General features: G+C 37.7%; 1 protein-coding gene across 6 annotated transcripts in view; it reads left to right on the top strand.

Moving 5' to 3' along the window:
- Positions 1-876: 876 nt before the first annotated feature.
- Positions 877-22553, top strand: part of LOC103040994 (unc-79 homolog, NALCN channel complex subunit) — a 69304-nt gene continuing 47627 nt past the window's right edge. For 3 of the 6 annotated variants that reach the window (XM_015607908.3, XM_049463672.1, XM_049463673.1), the window contains exons 1-10: positions 877-1042; positions 4807-4927; positions 11160-11473; positions 12760-12930; positions 14132-14227; positions 14382-14437; positions 16461-16590; positions 17239-17303; positions 19505-19593; positions 21067-21107. In XM_015607908.3, coding sequence (XP_015463394.3) covers positions 1021-1042; positions 4807-4927; positions 11160-11473; positions 12760-12930; positions 14132-14227; positions 14382-14437; positions 16461-16590; positions 17239-17303; positions 19505-19593; positions 21067-21107 — 1105 coding nt within the window. In that variant the 5' untranslated portion in view covers positions 877-1020. The remainder of the gene's footprint in view (positions 1043-4806; positions 4928-11159; positions 11474-12759; positions 12931-14131; positions 14228-14381; positions 14438-16460; positions 16591-17238; positions 17304-19504; positions 19594-21066; positions 21108-22553) is intronic. The other 3 variants (XM_007257374.4, XM_007257373.4, XM_049463674.1) reach the window with 2 other exon arrangements.

Here is a 22553-nt window from a genome sequence, read left to right on the forward strand (position 1 = left end):
GTTTCTCAAATAATGAATTGGTATCTTAAAGTAACGACTTAGTGTGTCAAAATAATGACTTAGTAACTCAAAATAATGTCTTGGTGTCGCAAAATAAAGATAATGACACGTTAAATAAAGATTCGCATTAAATTATGAGAAAATATGAGCTGGATTTTATTTTATTTTAGTATGCAGGTGTGTGTGTGTGTGTGTGTGTGTGTGTGAGTGTGTGTGTGTGTGTGTGTGTTTGAAAGTGTACGTGTGTGGGCTTCCTCGCGGTTTGTGTGGGCGTGGCCTGCACGCGCTCTGCCCCTGCGCGCGTTGGTCCTTTAAGGAGTATTAAGAAGCTAATATGTCGCTACATTCTCTGAGAAGATTAAAAAAGCCCCAAAATCCCGTCCTTAGAACCAACTGTTGCTCGTCTAACTCCTACAGCAGCCCTACAATAGGCTACACCTTACATACAGGTTACAACACCACCTCCAGAGCCGGCCAGGCACCTGTTTACAGAGATGTTACAGAGAAAGCCCTGCAGGCGGGCTGACTGACTGATAAATAGATAGCCTGGGCTAATAGCCTGTGCTGTTTGGTGTCAGGAAATTAATATCGCGAATGGCAACTGTTCGACACGGAACAGTCCATTATATTCGCTGGAAAGGTGAGCAGGGAGATTAGCCTACCTTTTGTTCTGGGTGGGTTTAAGGTTTCTGGCTGGTTTAGGACAGAATATAGAGGGGCTGTGGGTGTTTATGTCTTTATGTGAGGAGAAACGAGGAGGGGAAATGGGCTGATGTGTGAGAGAGCGAAGGACAGAGAGAGAGAGAGAGAGGGAGAGAGTGGTACAACCTGAACTCTGGAGCTGGTGGAGGTGGAGGTGGTGGTGCTGGGGGGAGGAGGGTGCAGGAGGAGGAGGAGGGGGCTGTTGGCTGTTCACTTTTTTTCCCCCAACACTGAGAGGAGGAACAGTGTGTAGACAGCGCAGGGTTAAAGAACAAACACCGCCGTTTTGGGCTTTTTTTGTGCGTCCAGTTTTTCAACATGTCTACGAAGGCAGAGCAGTGTAAGTATCCTCGGCTGCCTTTCCATTTATCTCTGTGTCTCTGTGGCTGGTGGTCAGTGTGTGTATATCAGTGTGTGTTATATATATATTTTGAGAATGGGGCTGATGCTGCTGCTGTTGCTGCTGTGGATGTAAATGTGGGTAGCTGCCCTTGGTGATGAGGAGAGAAAGAGAGAATGTGTGTGAGAGAGAGAGAAACAGGGGGGAGAGAGACATTGCTATAAGGCGAAGGAGCTGCAACACGTCCTCCTGCTGCAGGAGACGAAGCTAAAGCTCTGGGTTTAATTCAGACTGAGAACAGATTCAGAAAGAAAAGCTGGTACTGTGGATGTGGTCATGCTCTCGTGCTCATGCTCTCACGCTGCTCTCGTGCTCATGCTCACTCATCCTCAGGTGATGTTGACTGACATTAGGGATTTCTGATTTTTTTTCTGCCTAAAACAGAAGCAAAACGCCCCTTTTCTCAAGGTCGAGCTGCTGCTTCTCCCCATTTATCAGGATGCTGATCATTAGCTAAGCCCCTCACCTCAGCCCTCGTGTAGGTTTCCAGCAGGGAGAAAGAGAGTGTGTGTGTGTGTGTTAAATTAGACTGTAGGTTTTCCTGTTACTGTGAACAGGTGAGTCACTGCTGAGCACCAGCACAACTACAGAGTAGCTCAGTTATTACAAGCACAGCAGATAACGTTATATGCAGACTGTTCAGATAGTATTAAATACATGGTACAAGGCTGGGAGGAACCCACCACCTCATCTATGAACCACTCCTCCACCCCATCCATCCCCTATCTCTATCTCTGCCTCCTGCTTTTTCACTATATCTATATAAATGTCTTCTTTATCTCCTTCATTGTCTCACCTTTTCTCATCCCCCAGACTATAGAAGGGTGTAAGATGCATTGCAATTTTGTTACTAAAGCTGTATAGACTTTTCAAAAACACAGTAACGTTTTTTTAAGTTAACTGTTTATACATTCTTTCACTCAGAATTTATAAATATGAGTGTGATTTTATTACATGACAGTTTTTTTCTAAAATCGGATTTGCGATTGCAATATATCACCTTACTTACAGTATCGCAATTTATCTCAATATATTTAGTCATAACTCTTGTGTCATAAAAACATGTCATATTACCAATACAGAACCATAGCATATACACACACAATAACAACAATAACATTAACACCACTGACAGATCATGTAAGAAAACAAAAAAAACAACAACAGTAATCTTAAATGACAGTGGCAACTATCATAAAATTGGGCATTGTTAAGTGTATGGCAAATTAATGTAAGTATATGTAAAAACATATGTTCTTATATGTACAAATATACCTTAACTTATTTATCTATAATTAAATGACTAAATAAGTGTAGTGAATAAAGATAATAAGATGAAAAAAATTATAGTGGCAACCACTTTCAGGTATAGCTTAAGCTTGCCATGAGCATGGTGAACAGTGTTCAGTCTCACTTACAACATAACATCTAACAACCTATACTGGTGTGGCTGTTCCCAAGACGTCCCTGAAGTAACATTTTATGATCAATTTATAAATTTTAGTGTTATACCATGCATTTTACCATGTCAGTGTGTAGAAATACAGTATATACTTAAATATACATAATTACATAATTATTAGTTAAAAAAACTTTAACTCACTCTACTTCTCTTTTTTTGTTTTTCCTCTGCATCATATTCATATTTCTGTATATTCATATTCATATTTTCCTCTGCAATTCATATTTCTGTCTTTTGTCCCCTCCATTGTCTTTTTCTCAGTCAAACTCTCAGTCTTCAGTTTTTCCCCATTATGCTGTATATCTTTTGTATTATTGTTTACAACCTCTCTTTTTCACTTTCTCTTTCCTTGGTGGGTTAGCCTGTTTTAGTCAAGTTTGGACAGACTAGAGTTAATACTGTACCTCTAACAGTGTGACTCACTGAAAGCATGGAATAACAATGGCTGTCCGTAGGGCTACAGCTGACCTGACCAGATACTAAAGGTCATCTAATAAAATACTTACAGTACTGCATGAGCACAGCTTCAGTACAGGCCTTACCACTATGGATTGATTTATGTTGGTACAGAAGGGTTAAAATATGCATTTACTGTGATTTGCTTTAAAATTGTAGAGCATTTTAAAGATTTCTTTATTGCAGTGGTGATAGGAACCAGGTGTCTCAATAAATGTTTACAACACAAATACAGATGTTTTGTAGTTGTCAAATTTACTAGGGATGTTAGTGAATTACACATGTAAATTCTGCTAATGCCAATGCTGATACTAATATACACAATTATACATTTTAGAGAGACGAAACACCACAATATATCTTTAAAAGCAAACTTAAAATTTTTGCCTTACATTTTAGCTTTCATACAACTGTATCCGAACAATGAAATAAAAAGTTTCTCCTGAGAATGTGTTCACAATTTGAGCTTAAATCATGAGTTTTAAAGTTGCAGGGCCAGTGTAAGCCAATTATTGTAGCACAACCAGCGTCATTAGTCATTTTCCAGCATACAATAAAAATGTCAACAAATATCGCTTAGAAATATCAGTAGAATCAGCCAATGCTGATGGTTCTAAAAAAAAAGAAGCAATTATCGGCCAATACTAACATAATTTTGATATTATTGTACTACTTTACTTTGGGACAAGCTGCTAGAGTTGTTTAGTTGGTTCAGAATTTTTCTCCTCCGGAGACTGGACGGGACTAAAACACATGACTACACACAGGTCTGGGGTAGGACTGTCCTATGAAGAATCCTTCTCAGTAGCCTGTTAAGCACACTAAAAAGGCTTTGTGGTGACATCACATGCAAAATGGCACAAAGCTTTATTACCTGTTTTTATTTCTTCATGAAAATAAATAACGTAAATGAAATTAAATTAACATTTCAAAACCAACCCTGCTCTAGGAGTATTTGTTTTCCAATTTTGTTTGCTGCTTATGTTTTGGGATGCAGCCATTGTAGTATTTATTAAGAAGGAATAAGCATAAAATATAAATATTATATATATATATAACATGGATTTTCTATAATCAATATAATGATCTGTAATAATCAAATTATTGCCCAGCCCTATGTTAAGACCAATAAACATTTCAGATGCTTGTTTCTTATCACCACCACTGTGAATATTTCTGACTAGATGGGGGCATTCATATTTATGATGCAGAAATTGAAAAATCAGTGGAATATCCCATTAATGAATGCCTAAGGCATAGTTTCTCTTGTCATACACTGACCTTTATATTTTGTATTAGTCCTTTGAGCTTAGTTCTTCAAGGTTCCTCACATTCTTACTAATTTCATTCATCTCAAGAACTCATCATTCTCTGAAGAATGTTCCATTGAAGGATATTGCTCCCATAACCTCTTTTTGGTTTATTTTAATACTGTGTGAAAAAATTGTGATCTTTCTGTAAATACCCTACGTGTTAAATGTTTGGCCTGTGTTTTGTTGGTGGTGACACTATATGCTATAGGCTGCAGTGTTTACAGCCTTTCTAATCTTAATGTTATAGAGATTTTGGAATATTTTGGTGGCTTTTGGGTGTACATTGGGTAAGCAATAATCTGGAGTATAGTATAATTTAGTATAGAGTCTGGTTTAATGAACAGCATGTGTACAGAGAAGTAAGAACCAGCAGAGCTGTCTGATCTGTAGACCTAAGCATGTTCATTGATCTTCTGTGATGGTACCGAGGCGTCGCCTGCTGTTGATTGTGTATCACTTTGCTCTTTGTTTAGTTGCCTCTAAGATACGATACTTGCAAGAGTATCACAACCGTGTGCTGCACAATATTTATCCTGTGCCGTCTGGAACAGACATTGCAAACACACTGAAATACTTTTCTCAAACCCTGCTCAGGTAAGTGTGCTACGCTGGGACCAACAGGTGACGTACAGCCCATTGCAGATGTGTGTGTTGTCTGAGAATGAGTGTTTAACTGTGAATAGTGTGAGGTAACTTAGGGACAGTTAAGTAGGTTTATAAAGTGACAGGGAAGTTGTCTGTGCTAAAATCGCTAGTGTCTTTAGAGTTCTTCTTACAATTCTGTGGTTCGATATCACAGTTATTTTCATACAGCATTTGATCTGCTCCAGCCTCTGTATGTGACACAGTGTCACTGCTGTTTAAGGGCAATGTTTTCCCTCCGCCTGAGTCATGTGGTAACATTTGTGTGGTTTTCTGATCTCAAAATAGTCATAACTCATTGGTACATGACCTTTTGCCAAGCTTTCTTTATCCCTACAAATTAAACTGACTAGTTTTAAGATTAGACTGCTATTTAAGAATAGCTTTAAACAACATGAGATCTGATTGGCTGCTGCACTGACCATTGTGTAGAATTTTGAATTTCTTGTCTTTTAGTATTACCGGTAAATGTTTATAGCCGTATAGTTTATTCAAACCTAAGATTCCAATAGGCTTATTAATGCTGTTTAGAGCTATTTAGATTAGGGCTTCGTTTCAGCATGATTATCGCAAAATGGGAATGCTCATCAGTCATCGACATCTAAGGGTAATTTAATTAAAACAGCACCAGATATTTTTTGCCCAATAACCTTTAATTTGCTTTCGTTTTGGGGTGCAGTTGGATTACTGACTTTTGATGACTTCTGGTGAAATCTGGTGAAGATTCCTGTATTTTATTTATATCACAGAAAAAAACTATAATAATTTAGAGCATAGCTAAATAATTCTTAAGCTTATCACAAAATCGCCATATAACTCAAATCCATCTCCTTCTAAAGAAGAGAGGCTAAAATGTGCCAAACTTAAAACATTCACTAAATGTCCATACATCTGCTTTTACCCTCAGAGAGAGCAGATGAATTGTAATTTGAGAGGATGTTATGGAATGGTTAAATTTAGTGCCTCTTCTTTGTAAGGCTGCAGAAATAAGTTATTTGATGCCCCACAACTATATATATATATATATATATATATATATATATATATATATATATATATATATATATATATATATATATATATATATACTGTGGGTGTAATATGTAGGGAATGTATATCAATGGATTTGTTGTTGCACTGGAAGTTCTAACACAAAGTATACAAAAATGTCCCCTTGTCGTCATGGTGAATAATAATAAGGTGAATAATGGCAAAAACACCCTTTATAACTCTAACATTAGGGGTGTAGCTAATGTGCTAAAGGATAAATAGTTGGATGTATGGACAGTAAAAGCATGAGTTTTAGTACATAAACAATGAATTTAGAACACAGCATAGATTCCATAATGGCCTAAGGAGTAAACTTTGACCTTGTTTATATTCTGCATCACTTTTATTTAAATCAATAAACCCATTACATTATCCTTTTAATAATAATTAATGTTTTATGCCAATAAAACAGCAAATGATAGCAGTACAGGATGTGGTACATAAGCTAGTGAATGCAAATGTTGATCACGGCGCATCTATTTTAGAAAGACTTCAGTGGAAGTTTTAGGCCTCAGGGCATGCCTCTCCTGATTTCTGTAACTTAAATTAATTCACTTGCACTGCCTTCTGACCTCTGGGCATTCGAGAGTGGCATGTATGTTTATTGCCTTGTGATTCTCGCAAGTCTAGATCCAGCATTGTGCAGACAGGTCTGCCAAAACAGAGTCGCTCATCTTCTAAACTTTATTTCACTGTAATATTAAATATTTATTGATTTGTCAGGATAGTTACTGCTGCAATGCATTATGGCCAGAATTTCTGATATTAATTATTCTCTGGGTATTTTAGATGGGTTTCATTTCCCCATGACAACACAAAGCAGACACTGCTAAATTGTTCGGGATGGTAGTGATTATAACAGATTTGCTATCATGCAAACAGAGCAGGTAGACTTATTTCAGCCCCTATTGCATTTAGTCAAGTAACAGAGGCATGAATTAGAAAACATTTCAGTTATTATCAACAAAAAATGATTTAGCATAATTCAAACTTACAATACAATGCAAAAAGTTGATGTGAAGTAAGTGTAATTTCATTGCAGACAACGTAAACCTAAGATAATTTATGTTTTGTCTGCTCAAATTCATTTCATTTGTTAATATACATCTGTTCTGACATTTCATGCTTGCAACACATTCCACATTCCATGTGTGCTTGTATAGGAGTGGGAAACCCAAGACAATACAATATTATCACGATGCGATGCTCACAATAACAATATCACGATACTGCGATTATGAGATACCCAATATATCGCAATTTTAAAGGATACTTTACAGCATCTGTTTTACTCCTAAATAAGCAAATACCAGCAAAAATTGATTTATTGGTGTCAGTTTCACAGAATTAGACAACCAGTATTCTTCACTGCAGGTTTACCATATTAGTGAGTTTAGAGCACCTATTTTTCAATAACAATATTGATATTTGACATGGATAATGTATTGCAAATGAAAATGAGTAGTATGTTTTATTCATGTTAAAATGATGTGCACATTAGAACTGAGTGCATTCAGGGCTTTTCATTTTTTAGTGCTCTCTTCAGGAAAGGGAATGTAACCAGTTTCTAACGCTCGCTGCTCCTCTTCTTCCCTTATATTTTTTTCAGACACCTGTTTTACAGAGTGCCTGGGGTAAAGAGTGAGAGTAGTGGAGCTTGAAAGCAGGACGGCAGGGACACAGCATATGCCGGGTTCATAGAGAGAATCTCAGACAGACAGAGGATGGAGCAGCCAAATGGATATTTGATACACATACACAGTTTTGCAGTGTAATCTGGAGGGGTGGTGTCTATGATGACATCTAGCAAAAGAAAGGTCAAGAAAACTGTTAGGAATTCTGGGAAAGTTTGTAATATAGATTTCACTGGTAGACAGCTTTTAAAGCCTCTGCATGAGTGTGTTAGACCTAAATTTTATATATATATATATATATATATATATATATATATATATATATATATATATATATATATATATATATATACAGTGCCCTCCGTAATTATTGGCACCCCTGGTAAGATGTGTTCTTTAGCTTCTCATAAATTGAGTTTTGTTCAAAATAATATAGGACCACGATGGAAAAAAAGAGTAAAATACAACCTTTAACTCAAGTGAATTTATTCAGTAGGAAAAAAATCCCACATTAAGAAATAATTATTTAACATCAAATCATGTGTGCCACAATTATTAGCACCCCTGATGTTAATACTTTGTACAACCCCCTTTTGCCAACAAAACAGCACCTAATCTTCTCCTGTAATGTTTCACAAGATGGGAGAATACAGAAAGAGGGATCTTTGACCATTCCTCTTTGCACATTCTCTCTAAATCATCCAACGACCTGGGTCCTCTCCTCTGCACTCTCCTCTTCAGCTCACCCCACAGGTTTTCAATGGGGTTGAGGTCTGGGGACTGAGATGGCCTTGGGAGGAGCTTGATTCTGTGTGCGGTGAACCAATTCTGTGTAGATTTGGCCACATGTTTAGGGTCATTATCTTGCTGAAAGACCCAGTGACGACCCATCTTCAGCTTTCGGGCAGAAGCCACCAGATTTTGTTTTAAAATGTCCTGGTATTTTAGAGCATTCATGATGCCATGCACCCTAACAAGGTTCCCAGGGCCTTTAGAAGAGAAACAGGCCCACAGCATCACTGATCCCCCGCCGTATTTCACAGTGGGCATGAGGTGCTTTTCTGCATACTCAGCTCTTGTGTTACGCCAGACCCACTTAGAGCATTTGTTGCCAAAAAGCTCTATCTTTGTTTCATCTGACCAAAGCACACGGTCCCAGTTGAAGTCATAGTACCGCTTAGCAAACTCCAAACGTTTACGTTTATGATTGTGAGTGAGAAATGGTTTCTTCTGTGCATGCCTCCCAAACAGCTTGTTGGCATGTAGATAGCGCCTGATGGTTGTTTTGGAGACTTTGTGACCCCAAGAAGCTACCATTTGTTGCAATTCTGTAACAGTGAGCTTTGGAGAACTTTTTATTTCTCTTATCATCCTCCTCACTGTGCGTGGTGGCAAAATAAACTTGCGTCCTCGTCCAGGCTTGTTTACCACTGTTCCAGTTGTTTTAAACTTCTTAATAATTCCTCTGACAGTAGATATGGACAGGTGTAGGCGAGTAGTGATTTTCTTGTAGCCATTGCCTGACTTGTGAAGGTCAACACACATCTGCCTCACTTGAATGGTATGTTCCTTTGTCTTTCCCATGTTGAAGATAAATGGCCTCTGTGTCACGTCATATTTATACCCCAGGGAAACAGGAAGTTGTGAATTACTAATTAAATGTTCCTACATACTCTGATCAACTTCTTAAACTACTGTAGAAGTGACAGAAATACTTTTATTAAATTTATTTCCTAAGAATTGTTAGGGGTGCCAATAATTGTGGAACAGGTGATTTTATGAAGAATAATTATTTCTTAGTCAGGGATTTTATTTCCCCCTTAAAATTTACTTGAGTTAAAGGTTGGACTTTACTTTTTTTTCCCATCATGGTCCTATATTATTTTGAACAACAACAAAACTCAATTTATTGGCAGAAGCTATTTTCATCACTTCATCTGCAAAAGGCAGTAACTGATTTATATTCTTTATATTTGTGTGGTGTGAATTGCTCACTCATTCACAGAGCCCTGAATTATAATATTAAAATATGTATGATAGCATCAGCCAGTTCAGGGAGGTACATGTGGTTGTGTGTATGTGTGACTCTGTGTATCCAGTTTGTGTCTTTATGTGTCAGTGTTTGTGTACAAATATACATGTTATAAATAATGATGATATTAAGTGTTAAGCTCAGATAGAACAGTCATTTAAAATTATGCTCTTTAAGATTTAGCACTTTTAGCTATATTGTACTATATTATTATATTATTCCAGCTATTCAAAAAACTTGTGTCTAAGAACCAGTAAACTGCAGCCCATCAGGGCTGAAATCTTAAAGAGTATAATTGTACACTTCTTGTGTATTACAGTACCAGTGTTGATGTAGACTAGATTTAGTAATGTAATGTTAGCCATCTGATTCTACCATTGTTGTACATATGTGTTTATAGACAGTTTATAGCCAGTTTATAAGTGAAGCTTCATACTGTTGTTATTTAATGTGCATCAAAAATACCAAGATTTTCTCTTCCGAATGCTCTCAAGCCCATCATAGTCCAATGAAATACTGCTGCCGTTTTTCTACAGAGAATTAGGGAAAAAACACTCCCAGGAGACAGCAAACACAAATGTCCATCCCCCATTAGTTCACAAGCATAATGCTGCCAGCCATCCCGTTTGAAGCAACCTTTATTCCTTTTCCATTACAGTTCCTTCTTCCCCAACCGTAGATTAGTTACATTTATTTTAGAACTGAAATCCATATGCCTGTTGGATCTCATTATTTCTCTCCCCCGATGATACTGAGACAGTATCATAATGTATTTACATACTGACATTATTTTTTATGATGCAATAAACATGTGTTGTGATCAAGGAGCTTTTAGTCTAACTTCACATACATGTTTATTACTGGCTAAAGCATGTTTCAGAAGTGTCATCTCTGTATTGTGCCCAAACCAATTTTTTAAAATTGCTCTCATCTCTGACAGCCCCTGCCATTCTTTCTTTTTGTTACATTCTTGAACAAAGCATGGTTGTTTGGCTTCCTGACCGATTTGACCTGCATAGCTGCCCCGCGATTGATTTAATAAGAGGGGGCAGTGTTTATTAGAGCTTTTCCTCTGGAGAAGTACGGGGCTGCCACTGAAAACATGCCATTTTTTTTGTATTTTTGCTCCTTGTCACCAGATACGCATGAGATGCAGTGATCGTTGCAGTTCTTTGCAAGCTTCTTTTTGTGCCTTTTGTTTCTAAATAAAATAATAATTCAACCAAAATGAAAAGAAATTAAATTGCATTCAGTAATGATACTCCAAAGTCTATTCAAAAAGAAAGAGCAAATCTTATGCTTTTATAGACAACACAAGAATGGAGACACTGCATCCTATGTGGGGTTTATCTGGGTTTGGTTCTTTTCTACTTACACTGTCTCTGTAGAACCATTTCAATGTAATGTGCTGTTTCTTTGTGTCTTTGTTGTCTCTTTTTTTCCCCTGTTCCCCTCTCCCCCGGAGCAGCATCCTGTCCCGTACAGGCAGGAAGGAGAGCCAGGAAGCTTCCAATTTGGCCGTGCCCATGACCATGTGTCTTTTTCCTGTGCCATTCCCACTCACCCCATCTCTAAGACCACAAGTCAGTTCCATCAACCCTACAGTTACTCGCTCCCTCCTTTACAGCGTTCTGCGGGACGCCCCGGCCGACCGGGGGGGGGCCACCCAGCAGAGTCGGGACGCTCAGCTCTCAGAGTACCCCTCTCTGGACTATCAGGGGCTTTATGCCACCCTCGTCACCTTGCTTGACCTGGTGCCCCTGCTGCAGCACGGTCAGCACGGTGAGTGATGATGCCAGCAGGGCCCTCCACACTCCTGACCATCCATTCACTCCCACACAGTGAAACGTGAACTAGCCCGAAGACCAGACTAAATTTTAGAATATAGGACAATGACCCCTTAAAATCCCACACTATTACATTCTTATTATCTGCAGTTGTGTTTATTTAAATAACTTGTGTTATTTTCAGTCTTAAATGTAATCGAGGAATGTAGGCATTCACTGCATCCTTTCCAGTTTAGGGATGAAATATCTACTCTATAACGCAACCATATACAAATACTCTAGCAGTCTAGCAGATTATTTTAGAAGTAGGGATATGCAATATGGCGCTAAAATAATATCAAAGTATTTTTATAGGGTAACATTAATTACTAATATTAAGTTCTATCTACTAAGCTCCATAAAAGAGAAAAGGCAAGATAAATATAGCTGAAGCAACGCTGTTTTTTCAATTCTTCTTCAAATACATGGCAGACAGGTTGTGTGTGTTTTTTAGCTAAACACCACCACTGGTGGATAGGAGCTGTGAATCCTAAATTATGTATGATATTTCTTTAAGTTATATATGTATTATTTTCTGAGACCATCTATTGACTCCTTTCCAGTTCAGGGAATAAATATCTGCTTTAACACACAAGCAGTATGTCTGTACTATATAAAATAAAAAATATCAGTTATTTGATACACATATATTATTATTGATCATACCTTACAAACCTATTCTGCAAAGTTAGCTATTTTAAATACTCCTTTGACCTTTCTAAAGTGTCTTTGAACACGTTTGCCCATCTGTTGGCCCTCTGTGAGGGAGCTGTTTTTTTGTGCATGAATATTTCATCAAATGCAAAAAGACTAAAAGTTTAAAGCCCAGACGTTCCACTCTGTGTTCTTTGCTGAAGGCAGATTCTTAGTCTAGCTGTGCTGCCTTTACTGAGAGAACAGTGATCTAAACATGGTGTCCTTGAAAAAGTCTTTTGATTTTCTTTTTGTTTTACTTTTTTATGTTTTATATTGTATTGGTGCACTCGGATTAGGCAAGCAGACAGCCACATATAGTATACAATATACTATATAACTCATCCAGTAAAGGTTGATTCAAGTACTATAAATCATTTTGACAGCTTACTGTACTTAATATTTTATGGTATAACAATGTTTAAAGGTCTATAAATATTTACTTTACATCCGGAAACTGTGTGAATTTTAAATCCCTGTGTGAGGTAGAGGATTGTTACATTAGTGTCTTTCTTTGTCCCTTTTGCTTTTCTTCTCTTCCCCTGTCAGATCTGGGACAGGCCATATTTTACACGACAACCTGTCTGCTACCTTTTCTCAGCGACGATATTCTCAGCACTTTGCCCTATACTATGATCTCGACCTTAGCCACCTTCCCTCCGTTCCTGCACAAAGACATCATAGAATATCTGAGCACGTCCTTCCTGCCTATGGCGATACGTGAGTATGCTGGTGTTATCAAACAGAACGGTATTGCTGTGACCCTGCCACTGGAAGTGAAAGGAGTAAAAAAATCTGTTTATTTTATTCACGTAGGACCTGTGTGCATGTGCATGTTTAAGACTAACTTTGGGAGAACTCAGAAAAGTTCTTTACATTTTATACTGAGCTTAATTGGCTGCATAAATGGCTGCATGAATAAGGAAAGTTAAGTCTAAATACAGACCACTACAAATGAAAAAGAACATAGAAATAATGAAAATAACTGATCATCCAAAATTATGTTTTTAATTCTAATGTGAATCAAGTGAATCCAAAGCACCATTTTTGAAATACAGTCATAATATATAAAGCAGAAGCTGTAATCTATTACAAATGTATGAAATGTTTTTGAAACGGGACAATCAGGTTATTGCAATATATTGAGAAAACTAAAGAGATTGTCCTCAGTGGCCAAAAGTAATTCTACATATTTTTACACTTTTCATGTATCAAATTTGATTGCTTTACCTTTGTTGATGCATTTCAAAACCATATATTTTGTTTTAAAAATGTGTGTATCATTTGCAACCAGAAGGAAACATCTGACTGTAATGTTATTTGAAAAGAAGAAAAAGGTTACCAGGAACAATAAACTTTAATGGGCAACACCTGGTCATATTATTAGACTGCTAGTACAGAAATAGTATGTAACACATGGGTAACGCAGTAATATAATTTTTGCACAGGGGGTGGATTGTAAATAGCATATCCAATAACATTCTACACATTTTTAGTCAGGAATAGGTCTGGTGATGCAGCTGGCCATGGCATACTGTTCGTAACTTTAGGTGAAGCTCTTAAGACAGTAGCAGTTTGTGGATGTTTATTGTCTTGTTGGAATAGTGCAGGACCTCCTTAATGTAACATTGGGGTGTTAAAGTACCTTTAATGAAGATCAAAAGTGTCACACCTAGCCATCTGGACGTGTAATATGTGACAACAAACCGTTGATCTTAGTGCTGACCACAGTGCTTTCACACCAAGTGTCTCTTTGTCTCCACCAAGACTTATTACTGAAGATGCCTTAAGTTTTACCCACCAATTCGGCTGATTCTCTTTTTTTGAAAATGAGTGCATATAACATGTACATTTAATTATATTAGCATTGTTTTTTGTGTTCTAGTGCTTTCTGTTTTGTGTTTTTGTTTGTGTTTTTAAGTGGGATCAACTCGAAGAGAAGGTGGTGTTCCAGCATATGTCAACCTGTCTGCTTCCTCTATGCTGATGATTGCTATGCAGTATACCTCCAACCCAGGTACACATGCTCCTCCGACTTTTAAGATCTCTAACATTCATACAGTTATTGTAAGGTTACTCAGTAACATTTTATACATCATTTAAAATGGCATATGCTTATAGTGTTAGATGGTATTAGCTTTACTGAACCCTGTTTATTGCACTGTTTTTAGTGTACCACTGTCAGCTATTGGAGTGCCTAATGAAGTATAAGCAAGAAGTGTGGAAGGTAAGGATTTTTTGATTTTGGTGTGAATAGGGTTCTGCACATTCTAGAAATTCTGGAAAACTAGATTTAGAGAGAAAAATATCCTGGAAAATTGGACATTTCTGAAAATTTTTAGTTATGTTCTAAAATTCCTGAGAAATTCTGGAAATGTCATATAAATATTAAAGTTTTGCTGTTTAACCATTTAAAGTACATACTATAGCAACTGGTGTTTGTAATGCTGCACTGACATGTGGATAGTCTGGATACTAGCCATTACACCTTACAATGATTAGTGATATAAATTATATAATAATACGTTATAATATAATAAATTATACATTCTTTAAACCTTTTCTACACTGTGTTCCAAATTATTATGCAAAAAGTGTTTAGGAGTGATAAGGTAAGATTTTTTTTATTTGTCAGATAAACTCATCGATGGTGATGTGTGTCAGGGCTCTTTATATCACTGAAAGCAATTGCAGACACCTGTGCTAATTAGTTTGGCAGGTGTGTCCAATTAAAGGCAAGACTACTTAAGAAGGCTGTCCCACATTATTAAGCAGCCTACATTTTCAGCCAAAATGGGAAAGAAAAAGGATGTGTCGGCTGCTGAGAAGCAACAAATTGTGTTTAGGTCAAGGCATGACTAAAATCAACATTGCCAAGACACTTCATCATGATCATCACACAATAAAGAAGTATGTAGCTGATTCAGAGCACACACGTGTGCGTGCTGATAAAGGAAAATTGAGGACTCTTTCCAACAGGCAATTACATCAGGTTAAAAGAGCAGCTGCAAAAATGCCTTGTCATAGCAGCAGACAAGTTTTTGAAGCTGCTGGTGCCTCCAACATTCCCCGAACAACAAGATGCAGGGTCCTTCCATCCTGTCGACCTCCTCTACCCAATGCACACAATCAGAAATGGCTCCAGTGGGCCAAACAATACATGAAGACTGACTTCAAAACTGTTTTGTTCACCGATGAGTGCCGTGCAACACTCGATGGTCCAGATGGATGGAGTGGTGGATGGCTGGTTGATGGACACCCCATGCAAAAAAGGCTATGGCTTAAAAAAGGAGGAGGTGGAGTAATGTTTTGGGCTGGAATCATGGGGAGCGAGATTGTCTGGTCCTTTAGGATCCCTGAAGGGGTAAAGATGACCTCCATAATGTATGTGAAGTTTCTCAAACAGCACTTCCTGCCATAGTTCAAGAAGAAGAATCGAGCATTCCGCAGCAAGATCATTTTCATGCATGATAATGCACCGTCTCATGCTGCAAAGAACACATCTGCATCTCTGGCTGCTATGGGCATAAAAGGGGACAAACTTATGGTGTAGCCCCCATGCTCCCCTGACCTCAACCCCATTGAGAACCTCTGGAGCATCATCAAAAGGAGTGTCTATGATGGCGTGAGGCAGTTTACATCTAAGCAACAGCTCTGGGAGGGTATTCTGTCCTCATGCAAAACAATTTAAGCAGATACCATCCAAAACTTGACAAATTCAATGGACGAGACAGTTCAGAAGATCCTTTCGAACAAGGGGTCCTATGTGCAATTGTAACATCACCTAGAATAAAGTTTTGACTGGAAAACGGTTTAATTTCAGTTTGTAATAACCTGCTAATGCTTATAATTTCATAAATGACCAATTTGTTGTTCTTCATAAAAATAAAAAGGTTGAAAACTCTGCTGTGCATAATAATTTGGAACATGCATTTTGAGTGCATATTGAGTGTTTTATTTTTTTTAAAATATACTGTTATCATTGGCAGTTTGTTCAAAAACCTTTCAATTGTACTCTAATAGTCGATGACTAGAAAATTACAATGACTGCAATTCATATAGGTAATTTTGGAAAATCTGAGAAAATATTATTTGCATAATAATTTGGAACACAGTGTATATAGCTATTGAGTTTAGCCATTTTTAGCCGTTTTATTGCAGATGTACAACATTTTACAAATTTACGTATTGACTTTCTTATTATATTTATGAACACTGTCTAAATTATTTTCTCAATTGTTGTTTTGTAGGATTTGCTTTATGTGATATCATATGGACCGTCCCAAGTGAAGCCACCTGCTGTTCAAATGCTCTTCCATTATTGGCCCAACCTGAAACCTCCAGGTGCCATTAGTGAGTACAGGGGTCTGCAGTACACAGGTGAGTCTGTACTGCTGTCATATCGAATACTCCATGAATATTTAATTTTTAAAAACTTATGTCATAGACAAAAACACATTTACCTTACTTTTTAAAAAAAAAATAATACTTAAATATGATATTCAAAGTCTACGTTTTAATGGTATAACATTTAGCCAGTAGCCAAACTGCAGAAACATCATCATCATCATCATCATCTTTGTAGCTGCTTGTTCCAAAATAGCGTAGTGTGGTGGACCACAAAAGCCCGATAATTTTTTTGTCTGTAACATATGGAAAAAAAGCATTCATAGTTGTGTGTAGTGCTTTTAGGATGTCAAAATGTTCACAAAAACATTTAGAATTCTCTGTTGTCAGCCTATGTGCAGGTTTTAATGTTTTAGTCTAAACAGGTTATATATAAGGCACTGTACAGGGCAGCCAATCAGAACAAATGAGGTAATTTAGATACACAGTATATCCTTATCCGGCACAATAACAAGTAACTGCCATAGTTTAATTCTTAGGGATAAAGCAAGGTTGGAAATGGTTTTGTAACATTATTTTTTTTCTGCATTACTTTATTATTCTTCCTTCACATATTTTTATTAATCACTACATTCTAATGTTCTTTGATTTCTCTTGTGCCCCTCCATCCTCCCCCTGCAGCCTGGAATCCCATTCACTGCCAGCACATTGAATGTCAGAATTCTATTAATAAACCTGCAGTAAAGGTAAGGTATGGAAGTGAACTTTCCATTTTCCACTATGGTTAGGCCTAAGTCACAGACACACAAACACATGCACACACACACACACACACACACACACGCACACACACACACACACGCACTCAGACATACTGTGTTTTTCTCTCTTGTCTGTCTCTCTCACACACACATTCTCAGATAATGTCTGTGGCCATTTGTGCTGCTCTGTCAGTATTGGCTTAGTTTGCACTCAGAGCTGAAAAGCAGAACAGGAACAGACAGGTGCCACATTTCAATTACTCCTGGCCTGGTAGGAGACTGTGATTTAAGGGTTGGAGGTGGGGGAGCTTAATGGGAAGAGATGACCCTGTGCTGCCGGAGGATGCAGTGGACGAATGTGCGAAAGAGCACAGTAAATTACAGCACGTTATATTGGAAGCTACAGTCCAAACACTGACTCCTAATTTATCATTAACAGTGCAAGTAATTTAGAACTACTGTAAGGTTAGAATGGAATTTATGGAAGCATGCCTGCTGTTGCATGCTGGTGGTGTGTTGTTATATTTTGACCATTTTAAAAATATGCACCCTATGTTTATACTGATCATATATAAACGTATAATTTTCTTATATGAACAGAAATACATCTGTAATCTGAAAATGTACTTTCATAACACAGCTTAACAAAATTAAATGATGAAAACATAAAAGAGAAAGGAAAATGTATAAACGTAAAAATGTATGAGGGGGACAGTACTGACCATACACGTCCATAATATTTTTAATTCAAATTAATGCAGTCGAGATGTGACTGGGGTGTATATGTATTGGTTTTAATTCCAGACAAAAAAAATACATTTAACATTTTTTTTACACAGTATTCATTTTATACATTATTTTGTGACAAAATTTAGGTCAAGAGTTGATTGCAAGTGTTACATTTGCATTTGGTAGTTGTTCATGGACCCTTTAAACTAAAGATCAAAAGAGATGTAAAGGAAGGCGGCTATCAGTATGCTGACAAAAACAAGCAATTTATTTAAAAAATAGCCAAAATAAGATTCATTCACAAGCTTAAACACCAACAGAACTGGAAGAGCAATGAAGTGTTTTTCATCTTGGTGAAGAAAAACCCTGTATGACATCTAGTCAGTTTAAAGAAGGCCACTAGTTTACAAAAAGGTTAGTGATGGACTGATTCACAATTTTTCAGATCCCATCAGATTTCTATACACAACTGCTGATACAGATTCACATTCTGATACAAGAGCTCTACACTAAAATATCTCCAAACAAACAACTTTTAAGTCAAAGCAGCAGCCAGAGATTTGATGATGTGACACTACGGCGGGTTCATGGTCCAGCACAAGCTGTGGACTGGAATCTGGATTGGTAAATGGTTTGGCCAATTCTGATATTTTAATTACGTCAATATCGGCCCTGATATTGATATTGGATCCGATTGGTCCCATCTCTAATTAAGATTCTACTGCTAAAACGTTTAAAACAAAAGCCCAGAATACAACAAAATTCATCAGATCATTGGACAGATGATTTATTTAAATATAGAGAAGAAAAGAACTGGTTCTTAATCAAAATCATGATCAACTTCACCTGTCAAATACAGGAAGGCAATGTTATGAGTTGGATATGTGTGGCTGCCAGTAAAACTAGGTCAGAAATAGCAGGATGAATTTTGAAGTGTATAAAGCTTAATTTTAACTCAGATTCAGTCAAATGCTGCAAACTGATAGGATAGAGCTTCACAGTACAGCTGGATAACGACCCAGACCGAGAGTAAAAGCAACCTAAGGCTTCTTAATGGGAAGAACTGGATTGTTCTAAAAAGGCAGAGTCAGTTGCCTTTTATGTACCTTGAGTCAGACCTTAACCAAATGAGTGAGTGAAAGCAAGCCGTTCACTTACTGAACACAAACACGAAAAGCAGCAAACCCCCAATTAAGCAGCAACTGAATGAGGCTGCACTAAGGCTTAGCAAAGCCTCTAGAACAAGAATCTTCATCATCATCAGTTTGTTGATGGTGATGTTCACAATCTTGTTTTAATATTATTAGATCTTGATTTTATGATATGCATTGGAGATAAGAACCGAATCGCATATTACTGATGGTCATTTCCTCTCATTAATATAGTCTAATTTGTCTGGCAGCCCTTGTGGTAATGTGGCTCTGGTGTCCTGCTTCATGTCTGTTATCTCCTCTCAGATGTGCATCGACCCTACTCTCTCGGTTGCCCTGGGAGACAAGCCCCCTCCGCTCTACATCTGTGAAGAATGCAGTCAGAGGATTGCTGGGTAGGTCTTACTGCATCATCAGAGCACACGCTAGGTACACTGCCCTCCACACGACTTCTCACTGCCTGCCCTCCACACCAGTGCCTGACTGTTCTGTTTGCTCAACTGCTCAGTAGCCATGGTTATATTATCCCCCTTTGTCCCGAGAGTCATAATGTAATGATATTATCTCTGTAAGACAGAGCTATGGGCTTTTCCTCGAAGCTTAGTCTCACCTTTCATATAATTTGATCTTCTGTACCGCTGTTGAAAGAGATGTCTGTAAAGACCGGGAATCTGTCGAGGGTTTGTAAGGCTTCTGCCAGGTTGTGTTTGTCAATATTTGCCTTCAGGATGAAACCTTGTAAGAAAGAAATATTGTCAGTCTGAATATTGTCACTGTCGTAACAAAACCTTATATTTCCAAAATATGGGTCCAGCAGAAACACATTTTTCAGTATGACGTGGTATAGAAACAGATGGTTAATGTACCGTGTAGCAGGGCTGGACACTATAACTAAAAAACACATATCTTAATATTCTAGGTAGATACTGTATAGAGACATCATACAGTGAAATATATTGAATTTTCAGGATTTATTTGCAATATCAATCACACAGCATGCTGTACATTTATATATAAAATATATGTATCTATATATGTACTATGTATCTTGGTGCGATTTTAGTGACTTGCTTAAAAAAATTTGAATAAAGTTGTCATGCTGCTTCTCTAATTACAGTATTTTTATGACTTCTATAAATTGTACAAAACTGTGTGTTTTTTTTTTTAAGTGTAGTCTCTCTCTTTTGTAATTAAAAATTGTACGCAGATGGTAGCTTGTGTACCAGGTGCCAAATTACAATATTATAATTTTCTATATCTGTTTAGAATATATCAATATTTATGATATATTGCCCAGCCCTACCTTGCACATGTGCATATTTCAGGAACTGTAATGTAGCATAATATGAATAGTTTTATTCATTTAATTTTTTTTTCATGTTTATGCTTACATGATTTTACTTTTACATTTTTTAACAGTTTAAGTACAAGTCTTTACCTGTAACGGACATTTACAGTATAGTATTAGTCATTAAACAATGTGCAAAATAGCATATACATGATATACACCATTATTATACGCCATCATATTTAGAATTCTGTTTATTGTTATCATTGTATTAATGCTTTAGGTTAATTGTGACATATCACTACTCTGAGATATTACGACATTGTCTGAGATGATTATCTTACCATTTCATACCATTTTCCACCCTACTGCAGAATTGTACCTTTGTTGGATAAAAATGCATTCCTTACTGTGTGTTAATGTATTGATATTTTCTTCCAAATAATTTTGGACCATTTCTGTTCATTTGTCATGAACAATATACACAATATAAAATAAAGAAAATATAAAAGTTAGAAAAAGGCACATTTGTCATGACATTGTTTCTTATCTGATGTTTTATTCTGCTCTGCCCTTGCAGGGACCATGCTGAGTGGCTTGTTGATGTGCTCTTACCTCAAGGTCAGCATTAATACACATGCACAGTCACACTTACTCATGAGGACACACACCCACAACTCCCAACACTCGCCGTGACACAAACACAAACCACACACAGTGAACCTGATCTGAAGGGCTGCATATATATAAATAATTGGAGGTTTGCAAGTGTAACAATGAATCTTTATTTATGAACCTTCTGCCCAGTTTTCTTATAAATAATAGAATCTGTTAGCACGTTTCTGTAGACACTTAGGAACATTTACATCTCTGTTACGAATGAGAGGGTGGACGTAAGTGCAGGTATATTACAAATAATTTTAATAAACAAGATAAATGAAAACAAAACAGAAAACAAACACGGGTATCGCATAAATAAAGAAATAAACCCTTAGAAGAAGATAAAGAATAGAACAAAACTAAGTATGACTAAACAAACAAACCACTGAATAACTAGAACACAAGGGACACAAAATAAACTAGGTACACTTACTAAGTTAACAAAACAACAGACCTGGATTCAGGGAACATAGATTCACAAAATACAAAACTTGGTTTTACAGACAGCAAGGATACAAAAGACGCGACAAGCAAACACTCATACAAAGGGCTATTTATACACAAGGAGGGTGAGGACCGGTAATGAGGGGGCGGGGTTACAAACAGGACACAAGGTGACAACACTAATGGCTAGGGCGGGGCTAGGGCGGAGACAGGACAATAACAAAACAATACCATGTGCTCAAAAAAGCACATGGCAGGAAACACAAGACAGGAAAACAGGGCAGGAGCACAGAAAACCAAAAGAGGCAAAAACACAGGACAGACAGGCTAACATGTGACATTACCCCCCCTCAACGGCGCCACTACCAGAGGCGCCGAGAGAGAGGGAACAGAAAAACAAAAGACAAGGCAAGACCTGGGGAAGAAAACAGGGGCAGGAACATAGACAGGAGACTAGACAGGGGAAACATACTGGGACTGGAACGGAGCCTGGAGAGGTGGTAGAAACAGAGACTGGACAGAGTGCTGTAACAAAGACTGTACAGGGGACGAGAACAGAGACTGGACAGAGGGCTGGATGTTGGACAAGGACGGAGACTGGACAGGGGGCTGAACATGTGACTGGACATTGGACAAGAATGCAGACTGAACAGAGGGCTGGACGCTCGACAAGGATGCAGACTGGACAGGGGGCTGAACATGTGGCTGGACATTGGGCAGTGATGAAGACAGGGCAGGGGACATTAACAAAGACTGGACAGGGGACGAGAACAGAGACTGGACAGAGGGCTGGACATTAGACAGGAATTCAGACTGTACAGGGGGCTGAAACACAGACTGGACATTAGACAACAAAGGGGACTGGACTGGAGATTGAACAGGGGACTGGACTGAGGATGTGAACGGACATTGGACGTTAGACTGGACACTAGACACAAATGGAGACTGGATATTGGGCTGGAC

The sequence above is a fragment of the Astyanax mexicanus genome, chromosome 14 (assembly GCF_023375975.1).
Source record: "Astyanax mexicanus isolate ESR-SI-001 chromosome 14, AstMex3_surface, whole genome shotgun sequence".
Classification (NCBI taxonomy): domain Eukaryota; kingdom Metazoa; phylum Chordata; class Actinopteri; order Characiformes; family Acestrorhamphidae; genus Astyanax; species Astyanax mexicanus.